This window comes from Lepidochelys olivacea (genome assembly GCF_965140295.1).
Source record: "Lepidochelys olivacea isolate rLepOli2 genome assembly, chromosome: 20".
Lineage (NCBI taxonomy): Eukaryota > Metazoa > Chordata > Testudines > Cheloniidae > Lepidochelys > Lepidochelys olivacea.
Window position 1 is genome coordinate 15,812,103 of NC_140430.1, and position 20,055 is coordinate 15,832,157.

At 61.0% G+C, this 20,055-nt stretch overlaps 1 protein-coding gene across 2 annotated transcripts in view; it reads right to left on the reverse strand.

Annotated features, from left to right (window-relative positions):
* ITGA5 (integrin subunit alpha 5) overlaps positions 1-20,055 on the reverse strand; it is a 50,304-nt gene that overhangs the window by 4,893 nt on the left and 25,356 nt on the right. For both annotated transcript variants that reach the window (XM_084610395.1, XM_084610394.1), the window contains exons 11-27: positions 19,755-19,807; positions 17,020-17,228; positions 16,399-16,590; positions 15,253-15,298; positions 14,498-14,605; positions 12,764-12,819; positions 11,530-11,684; positions 11,086-11,223; positions 9,826-9,893; positions 8,005-8,155; positions 7,491-7,583; positions 6,672-6,751; positions 6,176-6,256; positions 5,751-5,856; positions 5,141-5,293; positions 2,566-2,667; positions 1,856-1,969 (exon numbers count right to left, since the gene is read on the reverse strand). In XM_084610395.1, the coding sequence (XP_084466521.1) occupies positions 1,856-1,969; positions 2,566-2,667; positions 5,141-5,293; positions 5,751-5,856; positions 6,176-6,256; positions 6,672-6,751; positions 7,491-7,583; positions 8,005-8,155; positions 9,826-9,893; positions 11,086-11,223; positions 11,530-11,684; positions 12,764-12,819; positions 14,498-14,605; positions 15,253-15,298; positions 16,399-16,590; positions 17,020-17,228; positions 19,755-19,807 (1,905 nt within the window). The remainder of the gene's footprint in view (positions 1-1,855; positions 1,970-2,565; positions 2,668-5,140; positions 5,294-5,750; positions 5,857-6,175; positions 6,257-6,671; positions 6,752-7,490; positions 7,584-8,004; positions 8,156-9,825; positions 9,894-11,085; positions 11,224-11,529; positions 11,685-12,763; positions 12,820-14,497; positions 14,606-15,252; positions 15,299-16,398; positions 16,591-17,019; positions 17,229-19,754; positions 19,808-20,055) is intronic.

A 20,055-nucleotide genomic window follows, 5' to 3' on the forward strand; every position in this document is an offset into this window, starting at 1 on the left:
AAGTGGAGTGCCCCAAGGGTCGGTCCTGGGGCCGGTTTTGTTCAATATCTTCATAAATGATCTGGAGGATGGTGTGGATTGCACTCTCAGCAAATTTGCGGATGATACTAAACTGGGAGGAGTGGTAGATACGCTGGAGGGGAGGGATAGGATACAGAAGGACCTAGACAAATTGGAGGATTGGGCCAAAAGAAATCTGATGAGGTTCAATAAGGATAAGTGCAGGGTCCTGCACTTAGGATGGAAGAATCCAATGCACCACTACAGACTAGGGGCCGAATGGCTAGGCAGCAGTTCTGCGGAAAAGGACCTAGGGGTGACAGTGGACGAGAAGCTGGATATGAGTCAGCAGTGTGCCCTTGTTGCCAAGAAGGCCAATGGCATTTTGGGATGTATAATTAGGGGCATAGCGAGCAGATCGAGGGACGTGATCGTTCCCCTCTATTCGACATTGGTGAGGCCTCATCTGGAGTACTGTGTCCAGTTTTGGGCCCCACACTACAAGAAGGATGTGGATAAATTGGAGAGAGTCCAGCGAAGGGCAACAAAAATGATTAGGGGTCTAGAACACATGAGTTATGAGGAGAGGCTGAGGGAGCTGGGATTGTTTAGCCTGCAGAAGAGAAGAATGAGGGGGGATTTGATAGCTGCTTTCAACTACCTGAAAGGGGGTTCCAAAGAGGATGGCTCTAGACTGTTCTCAATGGTAGCAGATGACAGAACGAGGAGTAATGGTCTCAAGTTGCAGTGGGGGAGGTCTAGGTTGGATATTAGGAAAAACTTTTTCACTAAGAGGGTGGTGAAACACTGGAATGCGTTACCTAGGGAGGTGGTAGAATCTCCTTCCCTAGAGGTTTTTAAGGTCAGGCTTGAGAAAGCCCTGGCTGGGATGATTTAGTTGGGGATTGGTCCTGCTTTGAGCAGGAGGTTGGACTAGATGACCTCCTGAGGTCTCTTCCTACCCTGATATTCTATGATTCTATGAAACAGATGTGAATTTGTGGTTGCAACAAGCAATGGAGCTGGGAGAGTGCAGGGGTTGGGATGGCCACCAGGTGCTGTTATCACTTCACATCTGGACACAGGCTGGCAGACAGGCGCCCAGCTAACCCTTGCTGTGGGGCTGAGCAGGCAGGTGCATTGCTGCAGGCCTGGGAGATGGCTGAGCAGGCAGGTGCATTGCTGGGGGCTTGGGCAGGCAGGTGCATTGCTGGGGATTGCTTGGGGGCTGGGCAGGCTGGTGCCGTGTGCCACCCACACATTGCAGCAATCCTTGGAAGCAGCTGACACCGCCCAGGGTGATTCTCGCGAGTTGGTCTGGAGGAGTGGAGGGGGGGGCGAGACCCCGTTTACCCCTTCCCAGGTAGGATGGGTCTGAGCAAAGAACCTGGTTGGGAGGGAGCAACAGGTGCCCTGGGATTCTGTGGAGACTCAGGGAGCTCATCCGTGTCACAGCTCCCCTGGTGTGGGGATGTGTGTGGGGGTGGGGGTGGGGGGGGGAGTTCCTAGAGAGACCCCAGGGCAGGGCTGAGTGAGTGGGAGCTGCAATGTGGGGCCTCCATGCAGACAGACAGATGGCAGAGCCAGCCTGCCCAGAGCAGGGAAAAGGGAGCCCCACCCCCAGCCTGCCAAACACACTGGCAAATGGAAGGAGCCACGCAGACACCCAGGGCTGGAGGGGACTGAGGCACTAAAGAGAAGCCGACAGCCCTGGGGGACAGACAGTGACTCAGGAGGCCCCTGCTGACAGGAAAGCTGAGGCCCCAGGCTAGGCCCACATGGGGAGCATGTGTGGGGGGCTCCCAGACATGGCTGCCCTGGGGGTGGGGGTGGGAGGGGACAGAGCAGCACTCACCTGCTGGAAAGTTTTGGCCCATATCCGGAAGTAGAGCTTCAGGCTGACCCGCTGCTGCCTCTGCAGCAACCCCACCTGGCAGGTCAGCTGGAAGCACTCAGCCTCGGGGCACTTCTGTGGGGAGAGGCCATTGGACAGAGGGTCAGGGACACAGCAAGGGTTGGGGCCCAGCAGAATAGAAGTGACCATCTCCAACATTAGACCTTGGGACACCTGTGGCTGCTGGCAAGCAGCCCCAGGAATGGGGGCTCGGTGGAGACAGCCCAGGCTGAGAGCCCAGTGACTGGGATTAGCTTCGGCATTCTGAAAGGCAGAGCAACCATCGCTGGCGCCAGGCTCTGCATGGAAAAGGAGGCTGGTAGCAGTGGCAGAACCAGAATGCAGCCACCTCTGGTGCAGGACAGCACACAGCAGTGCTGCGTGGGAGTGGGAGGAGAAATCTGAATCCACGTGCAATGGCAGGAGGCTGGATGCACCAAACACTCCTGAATTAGAACAGGGCAAGGACATGGATAACACTCTGCTCATGCGTGCCAGGCCCGTAGGCCCTGGGGAGTGGGTGTCGATTCATGACTCTCCACTCCAGGGCTGGGTGGAGACTCATTTTTGTGCACTGTTCCCCTAGCAGTCACAGGGCACTCTGGGCGCAGCTGCACACAGAAATCAACGACCCCTGGCCTGGGGTGTGCAGAGTTCAGAGAAGCACTGACCAGGGTGTGAGGGCTCCCGGAGGCCCCACTGCTCCGCGCCGCGTCTCGTCTCTGCAGATAATGCTGCTCCGAGCTGGGAGAGGCGGTGGGTCTCTGCTCCAGCTGCAAACACATTCCAAGGAGAGTGAGTCACCTTCGTTTGGCCCCCCACATGCCCTGTGCAAGGGAAGGGCAGGGTGGGGATGCCAGGCCTGCAAGGTCCCTGCTAGATCCCACCCCCACTGGTAAAGGCAAGCACTTCTGACCTGTCCCACAGCTGCCAACCCCTCTGACTGCAATCCAGCTGTGACCCTTGCAAGAGAGATGCCAGCTCTTGCCCAGGCTTTAGGCACTAGCTAAGAACTGACGACTTTGTAGCTGGAGACCAGACCAGGTCACCTGTACATTAGCTTTGCTCAAAATGGATATTAGTCTTATAAAAATGTTTTTAGTGTCTAGACTCTATGGAATGCTTGTACATTGCTGTGTGTATTACTTCTGGGTCAATTCTGCACCACTGCACATGCGCAGAATTCATGTGCCGTGCAGACTTTTTTTCTCAGCAGAAAATACATTCGGCTGAGACGTGCTGCAGCTACACCTTTCACCCACCAGAGGCTGCTGTGGCGCCAGAACAGAGCCGCCACTCCCAGGCAGGAGCAGCACCAGCTGCAGATAGGGAAGAGAAGAGGCTGCATTCCTCTAGCGCCCTGCCTGTGGGACCAGGTCAGGAGGCTTGGGCTCTGGGGCGGATGGACAGCGTGTGGCACATGGGGCTTCTGGGTGGGGCCCACAGACTGGGATTCAGAAGGGCTAGTGGGAGGGAAGACTGGAGCAGTGGCTGAATGGGAGTGGGGGGTGGCTGAGTGAGGGCGCAGGGGCACATGTGGACAAGGGGTGCAGGGACATATGGGGGAGGGGGTCAGCCAGTGTCCGCATTGTGAAGGCTCCCTAACAATCCCCCTTCTCCCCTGAAAAAAACCCTGTTCCATACTTTTCCCACCCACACCCAACAATCCTCCAAGTTCACATCCAGGCTTCTTCCCAGCAATTACTTCCCTCTCCCTCAGCTCCTATGTTACCCTGATTCCACCCAGCCTTTGCACTGCTTCTGAGGAGGGCAGGAAATATGGTTCTGTATTGTAGTTTAAATGAATTATTACTCAAAGTTCTGTATTAATATGCCTAGTAAGGCATCTATTTGTCAATAAACATTCAGGAAATGTTTTTTGTTGTTTGTATTGTTACAGACAGACTTGCTGACAGGTATTTTGGAATAAATTACCAAAATATTGGAACTAATCTGATTATACTGTGTTATTTTGATAAATAAAATTTGCAGAATTTTAAAATATTGTGTGCAGAATTTTTAATTTTTTGGCACAGAATTCCCCCAGGAGTAATGTATTCATTTCACTGATAATGTCTGGGTCCCATGGTATAAGGTCAGATTTCAGTGTCTGCTCTGTAATGTGAAAGTGTTTGCTTTGAAACTGCCAATAGAACCAGACAAACCACTGGGGAATGTCAGAGGACAAAAGACCCTCCACCCAAGAAGAGGAGACATGCACATGGACTCATCCCATCATCCTGAACTCTGGGGGAAGGGAATAAAAATTTCTCACAAGAAGAAACAGCATCTTTTTGGCTGTTTGAACTCTGAAGGGCCAGAGACCCCCAGGGGATTCAAAGACACTTGGAAAAGACAGATCACTACAATGCTTTCCCTCTTAGGACTGAGATGGTAACTCATGGTGTGTGTACATTTGCTTGCTTTAACCTGTAAATAACTCCCTTATTGCTTTTTCTTAGTTAATAAACCTTTAAACAGTTAAGTAAAGAACTGGCTCTTTGGAGTAGGATCTAGAGCATCAGTTGATCTGGGGTAAGTGACTGGTCTCTTGGATGTGGTGTGATTTTTGGTGTGTGTGACCATTTATCATTAAGTCCAGTGGCAAAACAGACTGGAGAGTCTGAGGGGAGGGTCTGTGACTCCATGGTAAGGCTGGTACAGCAATCCAGGAGTTCACACTTGTTACTGGCTTAGTGAAATCGAATTACAGAACATACCACCCGCTTGGGGCATCTGCCCTGCTTCTGACAGTCTGCCTGACTCGGCACTCAAGGTCCTGAGCCGCTCCAGGCAACGTGACATCGGCAACAGGAGCCAAGAAGGGGCATGGGATGGCATCCCCCGCACAGAAACACACGATACAATTCAATGCCATCGGTCATTGCTAGAGCAGGGGCTGCGGGTGGCAATGAGGAGCATGGGGGGCAGGGTGAGAGTAGCAGGAGCTTTAGATCAGGACTGGGGCATTAGCAGGTTTCCCAGAAGCTCTCACCTCCTCTGTGCTTGTCCCTCCCAATTCACTAATTTTTGCGATTCCTGAAACAAACTCCAACCCCCACCCAACTGCCAGCCCCTGGAAGCCCTGACTCAGCACATGGCTGGCCCAACCTGAGCCCCTGCTGCCCTGCCCCAGGCCCCTATGCAGACAGTGTGGTTAGGGGACTGCCCCCTAGTGGAGAGCCCCAGCCCATCGCAGCACACAAAAGCTCGCCCTGCCCGGGGCCAACCCTGCGTTCCAGTTACCTGCAGCTTCAACGGGTTGACAGGCTGGCTGGAGGTGCAGTTGGCCGGCACCAAGTAGCTGGTCACGTACATCACCGGTTTCCCCTGGAAGCTCACAGGGCAGCTCAGCTCCAGGACCCCATGGCTGATGGTGCTGGGACCCTCATTCACCAGCTGCAAGGGGAGAGAGGGAGTGAGAGGGTCTGTGCCAGGCAGCAGTGTCCTGCGGGGTGCCGGGCTCACCGGGAATGGGGCAGCCCACCTGGCTGTGCCGTGGCCTCCCGGGGCCCATGACCCCCAGGCAAGAGGAGAGGAGAAAGCAGGGAGTGGGACATTCCAGCTGGCCTGGATGGAGTGCCCCGGTGGAGTGTGCACCCGCCCCAAATATTCCCTCTCAGTATGGGCCCCCAGGGCCTCCCGATCAGACGAGCTCCACAGGCAGCCCCTCTCCTCCCATACTGGCCCCACAGAACCTCCCTCCCCAACCTGTCCTGGCCCCGCAGCCCCCCCGCTATCCCCCGGCAGAGGGGCTGGAAGATTGGACTGCTTCCACCCAGCCTGCAGGGGGTATGGCGCTGCTCCCTGCCCCGATGCTGCCAGCCAGGGGAGCTGTGCTGCGAATGACACCCACCTCATACACATGCTGCACCTCGGGGCCCACATCCTGCTCCTTCTCTGGATTTCTGCCAGGCTTCCAGCCCAAGATGGGGAAGGACACGGCCTCAGGCTTGGAGACCCTGCGGGGCAGGCGCAGGTGGTCACTGGCTGCTGGCCCTGGGGATCTGTCTCCGCAGCCCAGTCAGCCTCTGCAGCGTGGAGCCACTGGCGATCTGCGCTGAGAGCTGCTGAACTTGTGTCATGCAGGGGCCACAGAACAGCCACAGCTGGGCCAGGGCTTCCCTGCCCGCCTGGGCAGGATGTGAATTAGTGACTGGGGGAGGGGGCTATTTTCTGGAGGGGCGCTGGGGGGCTACAAAGGAGCAGCTAGCAGGACCTGGACTCAGTGCTGGCCCCCCCAAGGCCAGGCCCCCTTGGCTCAAGGCTGGGCACACTCACCCGTGGGAGGAGACCCTGGCGGAGGCCTTGACGCGGAGTGGGAACGCCACCACCTCGCTGCGGGAGTTGTTCTCGTTCTTGCTGTGGAGAGAGCAGAGCGCGTCACGGAGCAGCCCGCTCCCCCGCAATGGCTCCCTGCTGCGCCCCGCATGGCTCCCTGCTCCCCTGCATGGGACGGCCCACTCCCTCCGTGGGGACAGCCCTGGCACCGCCGGGCCTGGCCAGTCAGAGCCCCGGCACCTCTGGACTTGCCACATTTGTTAAGAATGTAAAAAAGTTGCTTGAGCCCCGACACCTCTTTCATTACAAATTAAGCCCTGGGTGCATCTGGGCTCCTGCATGGGGGTGCCCCAGCCTGGGATCCTCCCTAAGGGAGCAATAGGGCTATGGGAGTGGGGAGCCCTGACCCCAACCCATACCTGGGGAGGGCGGGTCTCAGAGTGGGGGAGGGACGCGGTGGGGGGGGGGGGGGGAAGAAAAGGATGCCTGGCATTACCTCCGGATCTGGAACTCGAACTGGATGGTCTTCTTGTTATCACGAAGATGGGGGACGGTGAAGCGCAGGCCCCCCCAGAGCTGGGGGACAGAGGAGAGTTAATGGCTCCATTCTCCCAGCTCCCTGGAAGGACCTAGCTCCCCACCCGCCCCTGATGTGCCCATTGTCCCGTGACAGCCCAGCTCCCCATCTGCCCCCAATGTGTCCCCCGGCCCCTGACAGCCCAGCTCCCTGTCCTCCCCTCTCCCCCAAACTGCCCCCGGCCCCTCACAGCCCAGCTCCCTGCCCTCCCCTCTCCCCCAAACTGCCCCCGGCCTCTCACAGCCCAGCTCCCTGCCCACCCCCTCCCCTGATCTGCCCCCAGCTCCCTGCCCGCCCCTGACGTGCCCCCGGCCCCTGGGCTCATCCGTAGGAGAGCTGGGCCCTCGGCAACACATGCCAGCAGCAGATTTCCTGGGAACAAAGGGAAAAATTCCCTGTCTGCCCCACCCCCACTCCCCAGCTCCCCAATGCCCAGCTGTCCCAGCGCCCCACATACCGCAGCATGCAGCCACCCTTGTGCCCCACTGGCCTTGCCCTTCCCAATGCCCACCTGCCCTAGCACCCAACCACCCCCACACCCGGAGCCTCACCAGGCCAGGCACCCCAAAACCCCACCCTCCCCACTCCCCAATGCCAGACACCTCAGTGCCATGGCACCCAGCTGTCCTGCCTGGCCTCTCAGTTGGGTGGCCATTCCCAGGGGGCAGAGGGCACTGCCCAGTGAGGACTGCCCGGGGCAGCTCTCCAGGGTGCTCCAGCTGTGGGACAGCTACTCACACTGGTGCCAGACTTCATGGGGTTGCCGAGGTCACAGATCACCATGCGGGTCCGGTTCACTGACTCGTAGGCGCAGCTCAGGTTGGTGAAGTTCTGAGCAGGAGGGGAAGGAAGCTGGGATCAGAGCAGGGCTGCAGGGGAAGGGGGTCTGCAGAGGACGGGGAATGGAGGGGAGAGGAGATACCGGGCCCTCTGCCCGTACCCACCCTGCTGTGGGGAGCAGAGGCACACCTGAGCCCCCCTGCAGGAGTCCCGTCCCCAGGGGTCCCCTTACAGCAGGCAGCACATGCCAGGCCACCCTGTTCCGGGGGCTCACACTGGCACCGAGGGGCCCATGCCAAGGAGCTGCAGCCCCGAGCCAGGGCCATGGGCCCCATGGCACTGCGAGGGAGCAGCCGGGAGCAATGTCCCTGGAGCCTGCATCACTCCCAGAGCAGAGGGCCTTGCCCAGCTGTGACCCAGCTGCAGCATGGCTTGCGGGGTGCTCTGATCCCCGGGTGTCTCTGCCACCTACCCCATGGTTGCGGATCACCCCAGAGTAGTCAGCCTCAGCGGGCAGGATGACGTAGAGCTCGGCTTCGTAGGCGCCACCCTCCCCGCGGTTGCGGGCGTTGAAGGTCAGGTTCAGGGCATTCTTGTCACCCAGGTACACCACGCTGTGCTCCCTGCAGGGCACAACGGGCATGAGAACCAGCGGGCACATCCTGGCCTTGGCCCTGCCACAGGCAGAGACACGGCCCCTCCCGCCCCGGCACGGCATGACCAGTCTACCTGCTGCCTGCACAGTGCCTGCCAGCCAGAACCCCCATTCAGCAGCTAGTGGGGGGGACCCTGCTGTTCACACAGCTGTGCCCACGCTGCCTGCGCTCCGCCCAGCTCCGCTTACACTCAGCGCCAGGCTAAGGGCTTCCATATGTGGGCACAGCTGCTTTGCGTTAGGCCACGTGTGTGGGGGAGGGGGAGTCACGTCGCCCACGCAGCTGGGGTACCGCAGCGGGCCTCCTCCAGGCCGGGCTCAGAGCTCTGCGAGGGAGGGGGCTGAGCTCCTGCCCTCCTCTCACCACATCGGGGCCTTGCCAGGAGGATGAGCACCACACCAGACCCAGCCGCCTCAGGCCCACGGGGCCGGGAGAAACTGGAGCAGGTCCAGAGCAGAGGGGGACACTCTGGGCAGCGTCCCCGGGCTCCCATCCAGCACCAGACAGAGGCGATCCCCACCCCACCCCACTGACCTGGGGCCTCCGGGGACTGCCCAGCCCCACACCCAGCCCCTCACACCCCATGATCCAGAGAGCAGGGCACTATCAGCCACTGGGCACCCTGGGCAGCAGGAGAGGGAGGGAGGGAGGTGGAAGAAAAGGAAGCTGATGGGGGGGGGGCGGAAGCTGGCACCCTGCTGTAGGGTACCTGAGCCATGACCCCCAGACACCACTCCTGCGCTGTCCCAGCCAGATCTGGGCAGACCTGCCCCAAAGCCCAAGGCAGCAGGTGCCCTGAGGAACAGCCCCACCTCGTGGTGAGGTAAAAAAACTCCCCAGGGTCTCTGCCACACGCAAGCACCCAGAAAAGATGGGGCTGCAGCCCGGAAACCCAGCCTGGGGGAGCAGCATCACTCATAGCCCCCTCCCTCCCCACCCCCAGCGCTAACCGCCCCTCCGTAGCCTTAACTGTGCCCCCTCCCTGCTCCGCCCCGCTGGCAACTCATGCACAATGCCCTGCTCTCATCCACCTGGGCGGCTGGCCTTGATCTTTGCTCCCAGCCCTCTGCACCCTCAGCCTGACGGGGGTTGCGGGGGGTTGCCCTATGCCCGGGCTTCCCAGAGCATCCTCAGCGCTGGTCCCAGCATGGACCCTTCACTGAGACGTGGGCAGGGTGCTGGAGGCTAGGGATGTAACTCAGGAGTCCTAGCTCCCAGCCTGTAGAGGTGATGCATGGGGGGCCCCACGTGGGGTCATGCCCCCCCGCAATTTCTTCCAGGGTTTGCCGGCCAGGCCCCTTCCCTGTGAGGCAGCTCCTGGTGCTGGCAAGCTGCAAGCTGCGGCGGTGGGGAGAGGGAGCAGCAAACAGCTGGGAGCTGCAGGGAAGGGCGGCTAGGGTTGGGGGGAGGCGTGACTCAAGTTGTTTGGGGGGGAACCTTTAAATTGTGCCCCCCCCCCGCTATCATCAGGCACCAGTCGTCTCTGCCAGCCAGCACCGCTAGACCACATCCCCCCACAGGGCGGGGCTGCTCCCCCTGGGCAGACTGCTACCCACAGCTCACCCCACGCTCTGAGCTGGTCACTGCAGATGCCCCCCGGCATTGCCCCTGCCCGAAGTGCCTCCTGCCAGCCTTACCCAAAGACGTCAAGCTGCAGGTCGGGGACGCAGATATTGTCCTCGCCACAGTCCAGCTGGATCTGGGCCTGGAGGTCAGAGAGAAGGGGTGCGGGTCTGTGTGAGCAGCCCTGCAACCTGTGTCCCTTGGTCATGGGGTACCCCCTCCCCTGCTGTCTCTACAGTGACAGCAGCCTCCTTGCCCCACAACTGGCCCCCCCAAGGCGGCTCTCCTGAGCCTGGTGCAGACCACGGAGCTGCCCAGCTTAGCACTCAAGGCCCTGCCCCAGCGCTCTGCCCCTCAGCTCCTGGGGCACGACGGGAGAGGGATGGGCACAGCACAGTCAGCCAGGGCCCCATAGAGAGCTGGGGGACCACACAGCCGAGACCCGTGGAGCACACACATGGGGAGCCACCCGGCCCCATGGTGCCCTCCTGGGCCCCATCTCTTCCACTGGTGCATCAGGGGTTGGGGATGGCAGTGCTGGGGGGGGGGGGGTGAGTGTTTTATTTCTGCCTGCCCTACCTTTCAATTACCTGAAGGGGGGTTCCAAAGAGGATGGATCTAGACTGTTCTCAGTGGTAGCTGATGACAGAACAAGGAGTAATGGTCTCAAGTTGCAGTGGGGGAGATTTAGGTTGGATATTAGGAAAAACTTTTTCACTAGGAGGGTGGTGAAACACTGGAATGCGTTACCTAGGGAGGTGGTGGAATCTCCTTCCTTAGATATTTTTAAGGTCAGGCTTGAGAAAGCCCTGGCTGGGATGATTTAGTTGGGGATTGGTCCTGCTTTGAGCAGGGGGTTGGACTAGATGACCTCCTGAGGTCCCTTCCAACCCTGATATTCTATGATTCTATGATATGCCCGTGCCAGGGCCAGCCGGAAACAGAACAGGGAGGGAAGCAGCTGGGAGCTGGTATGCGGGCTCCACGGGGGGGTGCTAAGGAGCCTGCGGCCTGGGGAGAGGCACCTTCTCGTGGTGAGACTGGATCTAGGGGACCTCCCGGGGGCACAGCAGGCAGGAAAGCCCCTGGGAAATGGCCCTGGGCGCCCGATTTGATCCCTCCCTCCCAGGGCCTGGCCCTGCTGACAAAGCTGGGCTGGCAACCCCCCAACTCTGAGATCCAAGCTGGGGCTCCCCTACCCCGGCCAGGTCCTGCCACCAGAACAGAGCCGGGAGCCTGTAGCCCTCAGCACCCGCTACAGAGGAGCCCGGGCAGCGTGGCGCCAGTCCCCCTGGGAGTTGGCAGCAGGTCTCCACCCCTCTCTCCCCTCGCACCTTCCGCTCGATGTAGCTCTTGGTGAGGTAGTTGAGGATGGGCTGCAGCCCGTGGGCGTCTGCCGGGGCCTGTGGGTCCAGGACGAAGCTCAGTGCCACGTGGATGGAGGACAGCTTGTCGCGGAACTCCGACTCGTTCTGGGGAGAGAGGAGTGCTCAGGGCAGCACAGACCCAGCTCTGGCCCAGGGCTGGCGCAGGCCAGGACTCCCGGGGCACTCCACTGCCATGGCAGCCTGGCCAGCGCAGACCTTCCGTGGCCGTGAGAGCTCAGGTGCACTGGGCAACGTGCGCTGGGGAGCTAGAGAGAACCACAGGTCTGGCAGCCTCCCCAATGAGCCTCCTATACCCTCCTCACAGGCGAGGGCTGGCTCTGAGCCCCCTGGGGAATCAGGTGGGTTACCCCAGTGCAGGGTTGTGGCTCTCAGCTGGGCTGACCCACTTACCCGGAGGTAGATTTTCATCTCCCTGCACTCCTCCAGGGCGCCATTGTGCACCTTGATGGTCTGCGCCAGGTGAGGCTGGCGGGAGTGCAGGAACAGCGCCCGCTTGATGGCCCCCTTCTGCTTCAGGTGGTCCAGGTGCAGCTCCACAGTGAACCCTGTCGAGGGAAGGAGAGGCCAGGGTGACTGGAAAGCTCAGGGGCCAGGGCAGTTCTGCAGTCACGGCTCTGGGACTCAGCAGCACCCCACTAACTCCCCACCTCTCTTCACAAAGGCACCAGCTGGCCTCAGAAGGGAGCCCTTCATCTACCACTGACATGCAGCCACCTCTGGGGTGGGGCTCAGCAGCTGTTTAACAGCACACAGCAACCTTACAAAGCAGTTTAGGAAGTAAAGATAAATTCCTGTGTCCCACTGGAATTAAGGGGAATTTAGAGGCAGAAAGAAATTACCCAAGTCTGAACTGAACGAGGACACAGGTCACCAAACAGGTCACCCCAACCGCGGGAAAATGTTAATGTTCCCTCTAATTTTTGACAGGCTGTGTGTGCAAAAAATTTCTTCTGTGCAAATTTTTGTGTGCGCGGGGTTTAGGATCTGTGTGTGCACGCACACACACGCACAGCTTAGAGGGAACAGTGATCAGAGCATCTTTAATACCCACGAATAGCCAGGACCTCAGTGTTACATCTCATCTGAAACACAGCAGTGTCCCCAAGTGCTGGAGTCAGCATCGACTGCGTGGGGAGAGTGCCCTCTGCTGAGCCCTCACCTCACTCCCTGCAGCACAGTGCCCCATCACCGTGCTGGGATACTGGTTCAAAAATCAATCAGGTAATAAATGACTGAGAGCGAGTTACCAGCACTTCATGAACAGCGACAAACTGAGGGAAAGTGGGTAAATGACTTGCCCCAAGGGAGCAGCACAACTGAGTGTAGGACCCAGGAGTCCTGGCTCCCAGATCAGTGCCTCAACCATGAAACCACCTTTCCTTAGGGGGACAAGCACCCCCTACTGACTCACCAACACCAGTATGCGCTGCCCCCTTTGTTCCCACCCAAGCCCTGACCTTGCTTCACTCACCTACCCCGCACTAAAATGGACACGCCCCCACTGGCTGCCTGGTTTCCCAGTGCCCCAGGACAGTGAGACTCCCCAGACCAGGGGATTCTGGGAAGATCTGGGGCAGCACTGGGCTCCTGGCTGCTCTGACCGGCGCCCAAGCTCATTACTCACCGATGGAGTCAGGCACGTGCTTCCCCGAGGCGTTGAGGCAGAAGCTCAGGTTTATGCTGCCGAGGGGGGAGAGAGAGAGAGAGACATGCAATGAGCCTGGGGCAGGACAACACCTGGCAGAGCCTGCCAGGGCCCTGCCAGAAACAGCACAGGGGCAGAACTTACCCACCGAAGGGACAATGGCTCGGGAGCCCTGTACAGACCCGGCAACCCATGTTGGTGCAGATGGTCAGTGGCAGAGCCAGGAGCAGGACGTAGGAGCGCTGACCCCAAGTCCCGGGCTCTGCCCTCCCCTTAGTTACCCACTCCTCTGGGAAGGTGGATGGAGAGAGACGCCCTCCTCATGGTGCAACAGGGAAACTGAGGCACAGAGCAGGGAACTGATCCGGCCAGAGTCACTGGCAGGGCTGCGAATGGGCACGGGGCCCCTGGTCTACACTATGGCCACAAGTTGTGCTCCTACCAGACCTGGGCTGCCCCAAGGCTGGGCGACAGCTAGACCCAAGGGGGAGAGCCCTGGAGCCCTGAACCCAGATCCCAGGATCTTCAGTTACCCCAGAGCCAGTGACAGCTCCAGGGCTGCCGCCTCCCCACTTTCAAATAGCCCTCAGATTGCTGCCCCCCCAATTCCGGAGTTACGGACCTATCCCAATCTCGCACCCTGTCCTTGGTGCAGCTGTGAGCTGGCTACCAGGAACCCCTGGTTAATCGTTAACCCCAAAGGCAAGCAAACCACTGGAGGTGGGAGCAAGATCATAATCAGAGCGAGGGGATTCTTCAGGTCAAATCCTTCCCAGGGTGAAGGGTGCGGAGGGCTGCTACAGCACATAGGGGCATCAGGAGCAGCACCTGACTGGCCCCTTGAGGCATTCCTGCCGCCCTACCCCCTGTAATGCTGATCCTGCCAATCCTTCCCACCACCACTGCCGATACCCCTCCCCACCCTCTCCCCCCTTCTAATGCTGATCCCCCATCTGCCCCCACTCCAGGGCTGAAGCTGCCTCCCCCTAGCTGCCCTGCCCGCAGCCCCAAGGTCCAGGCCGGACAGCCAGCGCCCCAGCTCCCTTCAGCTGGCTGCAAGTGCCTCACGATCGCTCATTCATGGAAGGGGAGGGCAGGCTGCCAGCAGCCCCTGTTGCTGAGCAACGGATAAATAGCTTGCGATAAACAAACCCCCAGCAGGCCCGGGGGACATTAACCCCCCACGCCTCCCTGGAGTGAGACCAACGAGCCGCAGGGGGCAATTCACACACGCCCTATGCAGCTACGCGAGGTTACACCCAGGGGGCTGTTGGGGGGGGTCCCCCCCCAGAGCGGAGTTCATTGGCAGTGTTTCAGTGAGGCCAGCCCCAGCACTGGAGTTCATAACAAAAGCTAAAAGGAGACGCTATTTGCCCGACACCCGCTTAGTCCCGCTGACGGGGCTGGGGCCGTCTGCCTTGCCGGGTCCTCATGCACACTATGCACAGGGTGCGCTCCCCACCACCCCACACTGCAGTGCAGCCACCTCTGGGGTGGGATGCAACAGCTGTTTAACCACAGATGCGGCAGTGCAGGGCAAGAAGCGAAGGAGAACCCAACAGCCAGGCACCTCAGCCGAGACTCTCAGACAGGCAAGCTGCGTCAGAAGAAGTCGATGGAAGCAGCGCCTGTCTGGAGGGAGGCCCTGAGCCCCGCCCGGTGCTCTCCACCCCCTGCCGGCAGGGCACATCTCGAAGGGGGTGTGTTACCTACCAGGCCACGTGGGCGTCGGTGCCCTCCAGCGTGCAGGATCGCTCTTCAGGGTTGAACATGGCGGGGAAGATGTTGAGGGAGGCGCTGGCGTAGACGATGGGGCGGCCTCTGTGGGGGGGGACGGGGGGGCAGGAATGACAGGGAAGATGGTCACACGCTATATTCACAGCCTGAAGGGACTAAAGGAGGGTTGGGACTGGGCTGACCCTGAAGGGGTGATGGGAAATGGGGCCAGACAGCTCGGACGCTGTCTCTTCTGCCTGCAGAGGGGCTGGCTCCCCGGCTGGTGTCAATCAGCCCCATGCTTCTCTAGGGCTGGGCCATTCACACAAGAGAGGATCTGACTCCAGATTGAGCCAGTTGGGCCAGGAATCCCCGGAGCAGCTGCTTCCCCTCCCCGCCATGCCCAAAGCGATGCCAGCCAGGAGCCGGGGATGCCCATGGCTCAGGCTGGCTCCCATGCCATCCCCCAGTGTTGCCAACACCCTAGGAAACAAGTTCCAAGCTGGCTGGAGAGGACCACCGCTTGGGTAACCTCCAGCTGGGGGCAGCCAGCATAGGGCGGGGGCAGACGGTTAGGTGGGCACAAGGACCCGGTGTGCAGAAACACCATGGTGGGCTGGGGCAGCGTTGTCTTTAGATTCCCACAGCCCATGGCTGAGGTCAGGCCTGGCGTTGCTGACCCACACAGTGTGGGCTCCTGGAACCAGCCCCCAAATCCCCAGGAAAGAGCCCAAGAGAGGAACAGCACCTACCGGTACACCACGGCCGTGTCCACTCCGAATGCACCCACGATCAGGTCTGCAGGGCAAACACACACACACAGATCAGCTGGATCCCGCGGCAGGACAGCATCCCTAGCAGCCAGAGCCCACAGAGAAGGGGAAGCAGCATATGGGCAGGGCTCCATCAGTGCTGGGGAGCGAGCAGGGAGCTCATCGCCAGGGGGACGGTAGATGTGCACCAGAGGGGAACGAGCAGGGAGCTCGCTGCCAGGGGGACAGGGCAGGGTCTGCACCAGAGGGGAGACAGCAGGGAGCTCACTGCCAGGGGGACAGGGCAGGGTCTGCGCCAGAGGGGAGACAGTAGGGAGCTCACTGCCAGGGGGACAGGGCAGGGTCTGCGCCAGAGGGGAGCGAGCAGGGAGCTCGCTGCCAGGGGGACAGGGCAGGGTCTGCGCCAGAGGGGAGACAGTAGGGAGCTCGCTGCCAGGGGGACAGGGCAGGGTCTGCGCCAGAGGGGAGCGAGCAGGGAGCTCGCTGCCAGGGGGACAGGGCAGGGTCTGCGCCAGAGGGGAGCGAGCAGGGAGCTCGCTGCCAGGGGGACAGGGCAGGGTCTGCGCCAGAGGGGAGCGAGCAGGGAGCTCGCTGCCAGGGGGATGGGAGGAAGGTGGGCAGGCGAGTGGCAGGTTATCCCATGGCACTCAGCACCGTTCCAACTGGCACTAAGCTATCCGCAGCACCTCAGCCTGGCCCAGGGACCCACCCAGGCTGCGCTAGCCCAGCAGCTGTCAAGTGTAGTCTCCCCCTGGGGAGAGACGGGCACCGCATCCCAGCAGGAGGCGCTAGAAGCATCACTTGTCCCAGATGCACATTGCTAGAACTGGGGGAGGGGAGGGTGCAGGAGGCAAGAACGGGGAGCCCAGAGCCAACCAGGGATGGAGACAGGGACAGGCAGGCAAGGGAATGGAGCCTGCCAGGAACAGCGCCTCCTCTTGGAGACAGAGAGCAGTGCAGCCTCCAAATAGCCAGTTCAGGCACCGGGCACGATCTGTGCTCAGAGTCATGATGCTGGCTGCTTCTCCCGGGGACCAGGTGGCTGACACCCCACCCCCCATGGGGACTTAGAGGACCAGGCAGTCACAGGGGGCAGAGCCAAGTCTCCCCTGCGCCAGCCCTCACCTGGGTAGCCGTTTCCGTCCAGGTCCTTGGCTCCGCGGAGGGCAAACCCAAAAAAGTCAGGCGAGCGGCTGGGCAGCCAGTGCCCCTTCAGGACCTGGGAAGGCTGGGTGTTCACCCCGCCTGCCTGTCCATTGTACACGTACACCACGCCCTGCTGCGCATCCCCGCCGAACGGCGCCCCGATGCCAATGTCTGGAGGGGAGACAAACACCAAGGTCAACAGAGGAGTGTGAAGCACCCTGAAAGAGCCAGATCCCGCTCCCATCCGTTGCCCCCAGCACAGGCAGCAGGGAAACGGACCTAGGGGTTTATGGCTGGGAAAGACGGCCAGCCACCAGGAGCCAAGCTCATCCATGGAGCCATCCCTTTCAATGCCAGGCAGCGAGGGCTGCAGGGACTGACCCTGCCCCTGGTTTCTATCTCACACTCCTGCCCTCCGAGGTGGGCGAGGGCCGCTGGGTCTCCACAGTTGGTAATTCCACCCGGCAGGGGGCTCCAGCACCGGGCCCCTGACACGCGGCAGGGAGTGGTCAAACTACACCAGCGCACATGCCTAGCTTAAATCCCGTGTCGGCTGCAGCCAGCAGGGGGCGACAATCACACGCGCGCATGTGCGCTAACCATTATAGCCATCCTGATCCAGGTCTCCCAGTGGGACGACGGTGCTCCCAAAGCGGCCGAACTCCTGGTGCCCGGTCAGCACCATGGAGGCATTGGGCTCCATGCCGCGGGGCTGCTGCAGGTAGATGTAGACTCTGCCCACCTCCTGCACCCGCCCGTCCTCTGTCTTCTCCATGAACAGCGGGGCACTCACCAGCAGGTCGTCCAGGCTTCGGGGTGGAGGGGAGAGAGAAAGAGAGAGCAGGGGCTTCAAATCTGTGCTCATGCTAGAGCAGCCGACAGGCCCAGAGGGGCACTGAGGGCTGCCGAGCCGGTGGGTAACTCGTCCTTCCACCACATGTTCAGCAGGGGGCGACATTCACAGCACACTGTTGCTTGGTGGTGCTGCTCCAGCAGCCAGGTCATCCGCAGCCCTGTCCCTGGCCCTGGGCAGAGAGGAGCCTGGGGTGTGCGTGGGTGTTTGGAGAGTGAGCCCGCCTCACATTCACCCCACGACGGGGGCTCCTGCCCAAAAGGCTGAGCCTGGCTCCCCCTCTGGGCCTCGCAACCTGCTGGAGGGGTGGCCAGGCCAGACCCAAATGATGCTGCAACCCCGCATGCTGGAGCAGGGAGCCAAGCCCAGCCCCATGGGAGGGGAGCCGCCACTGTGGGGTGCACTCACTCTCCAACAATCCCTCCCCCACAGTGCCTCCTCTCCACTCCGGGCCCACAAGCCACCTAGAACTGCCCCCGCCACAACTCACCACATGTCAGGCGTGACGGGGCCCTGACTAGAACCCAGGAGTCCTGACACTCCACGAGACCCCTGCTCCAAACCACTGTACCCCACTCCCTCCCAGAGCTGAGACCAGAACCCTGGAGTCCTGATTTCCCAGTGCCCACTTGGGGCCCTGGGGCTTGCCACCAACATGCTGCAGAACCCGAACAGCCATTTGCTATAAAGCCTCTCGCCCTGACAGCTGGGAAGAAAGCTTTTTTTAAAAAAAACCATTTGTGTCGTGTTAACTCTGAAACCTAAGGACAGCCACTTCATGTGAGTTTTTAAAGCTCTTCCACAGCCAGTTAACACCTGCAGGAGAGGACAGAGAGGGCAGCTGCATGGCAACAGCTGCACGTGTGTCTCATGCTGGCATGTGTGGGTACAGCTGTGTTGTGGTGGGAGCTCAGACATTCTCTTTGCCATCCCAGCCCCTGCTGGAGGTACCATGCAGTCGCCCGGCCTGAACCTTGAGAAGGCAGCTGGATTGGGGCCACAGGCACCTGCCCGTGGCAGATGAAACACCTCCAGCCTTGGGAGCCAAGTCCCTTTATGGGGCTGGGGCACAGAGCAGGGTCACCTGGCCCCACAGGGTATGTCTGCACAGCAATTAAACACTCATGGCGGGCCTGTGCCAGCTGGCTCAGGCTAAGGGGCTGTTTCATTGCGGGTTAGACCCTGGGGCTCGGGCTGGAGCCCGGGCTCTAGGGCCCTGTGCAGCGGGAGGGTCCCAGAGCGAGCGAAACAGCCCCTTAGCTGGAGACAACGGCAGGGGCGGGTATCTGACTGCAGTGCAGACACACCCAGTCATTGCCAGGGGGGCCCAGGGGTGAACCCAGGGTGCAGCCCAGTGGGGAGATGTCCGCATCCCCAACCCCTGTCCCATGCGGTGCTAACCAGGTCCCTGCTGGCAGCCTTGGCCTAGGCAGAAAAGGCCACACAGCCCTGGCTGAGCAACCCGCTCCCCCATGGGGCTGGGGAGAAGCCGACCCCCTGGCTCCAGCACTGCCACCAGGCTCCATCCCCTTCACCTAGTGAGACCCAGAGGCTAGGATCCTCTGGGGTTCCCGTAGCCCTGTGAGTGTGCGCGCACAGAGGGTGTGTGCATAGGTGTGCACGGGAGGGTGGGGGTGGGGTGTGTGCACGCGCACGAGCAGGGGGAGGAGTTGTGTGCGTGTGGGAGGGAGGGCACGAGCAGGGGGAGGAGTTGTGTGCGTGTGGGAGGGAGGGCACACGCACACCGGGGGATGAGTTGTGTGCGTGTGGGAGGGTGGGCACGAGCAGGGGGTGTGTGTTCAAATCAGATCTGGGCCTGCTGCAGGAGGCGCCAGGAGCCAAGGGCTGAGGGGAGAGGAGCTGCCACTCCCACCCCCACTTCCGCCCTCCCTGGAGCCCGCTCCTGCCCACACACCCCCTGGCCCCTGCTCCCACACACGCCCCCCCCGGCTCCGCTCCCACCCACACACCCCCTGGCCCCTGCTCCCATGCAGCCCCCCGGACCCCACCCCCTCTCACACACCACTCCAGGCCCTGCTCCCGCCTACCCCACTCCCACCCTCTACCCTGCTCCTGCTCCACGCAACCAAGGCCATGGTGGGGGCAGGGTGAGGATGTCTCTCAGCAGGCCATATCTTGCAATGAAGCAAAAGGGTTTTGGGGGTAGAGGGGGTTCTCCCAGTGTGTGACCCAGCACTTGGGAGCGGGGGAAACTGGGGTCAGGGATGCTGCTCTGTCCCATCCTCTACGACAGGGGATGCTGCTGGGTCAGTGGGCTCCGAGCCCTGCCCCCCCCCCCACCCCTGCACTACACAGACCCCCATGTGCTTCCCCTCCCCCACACACTGCTATGCCTCCGATGCCGAACCCCCTTCCCCCACAACACAGCCCAGCCCTTTTCTGCTTGACCCAACTGCCCCCCTTAATCCGTCAACCCCCAGTAATGGCACAGACAGACCCCAGCTAGCAGGGCCCCACTCACCCATCGCTGTTCACGTCAGCAGCAGCCACCGCGTAGCCAAAGTAGGCCGCCATCTAGGGCGGGAGAAAGGGAGAGCTGGGTTCATCAATTAGGCTGCAGATTCCCCATGGATTCTGCCCCCACCACTCCCCCGTCCTGCCACAAGTGAGGAAACCTCCCAGGGCGGGGCCCACATGAAAGGCTGAGGGCCAGGGGCTCCCTCCCGTTCGGCCAAGCCATGGGCTGGTCCCGGCTCTGCAGCAGGTGGGGTGAAGCAGGGGCTCCGGGCCGACTCCCCGTGGTGAGCAGGGGTCTGGTGCAT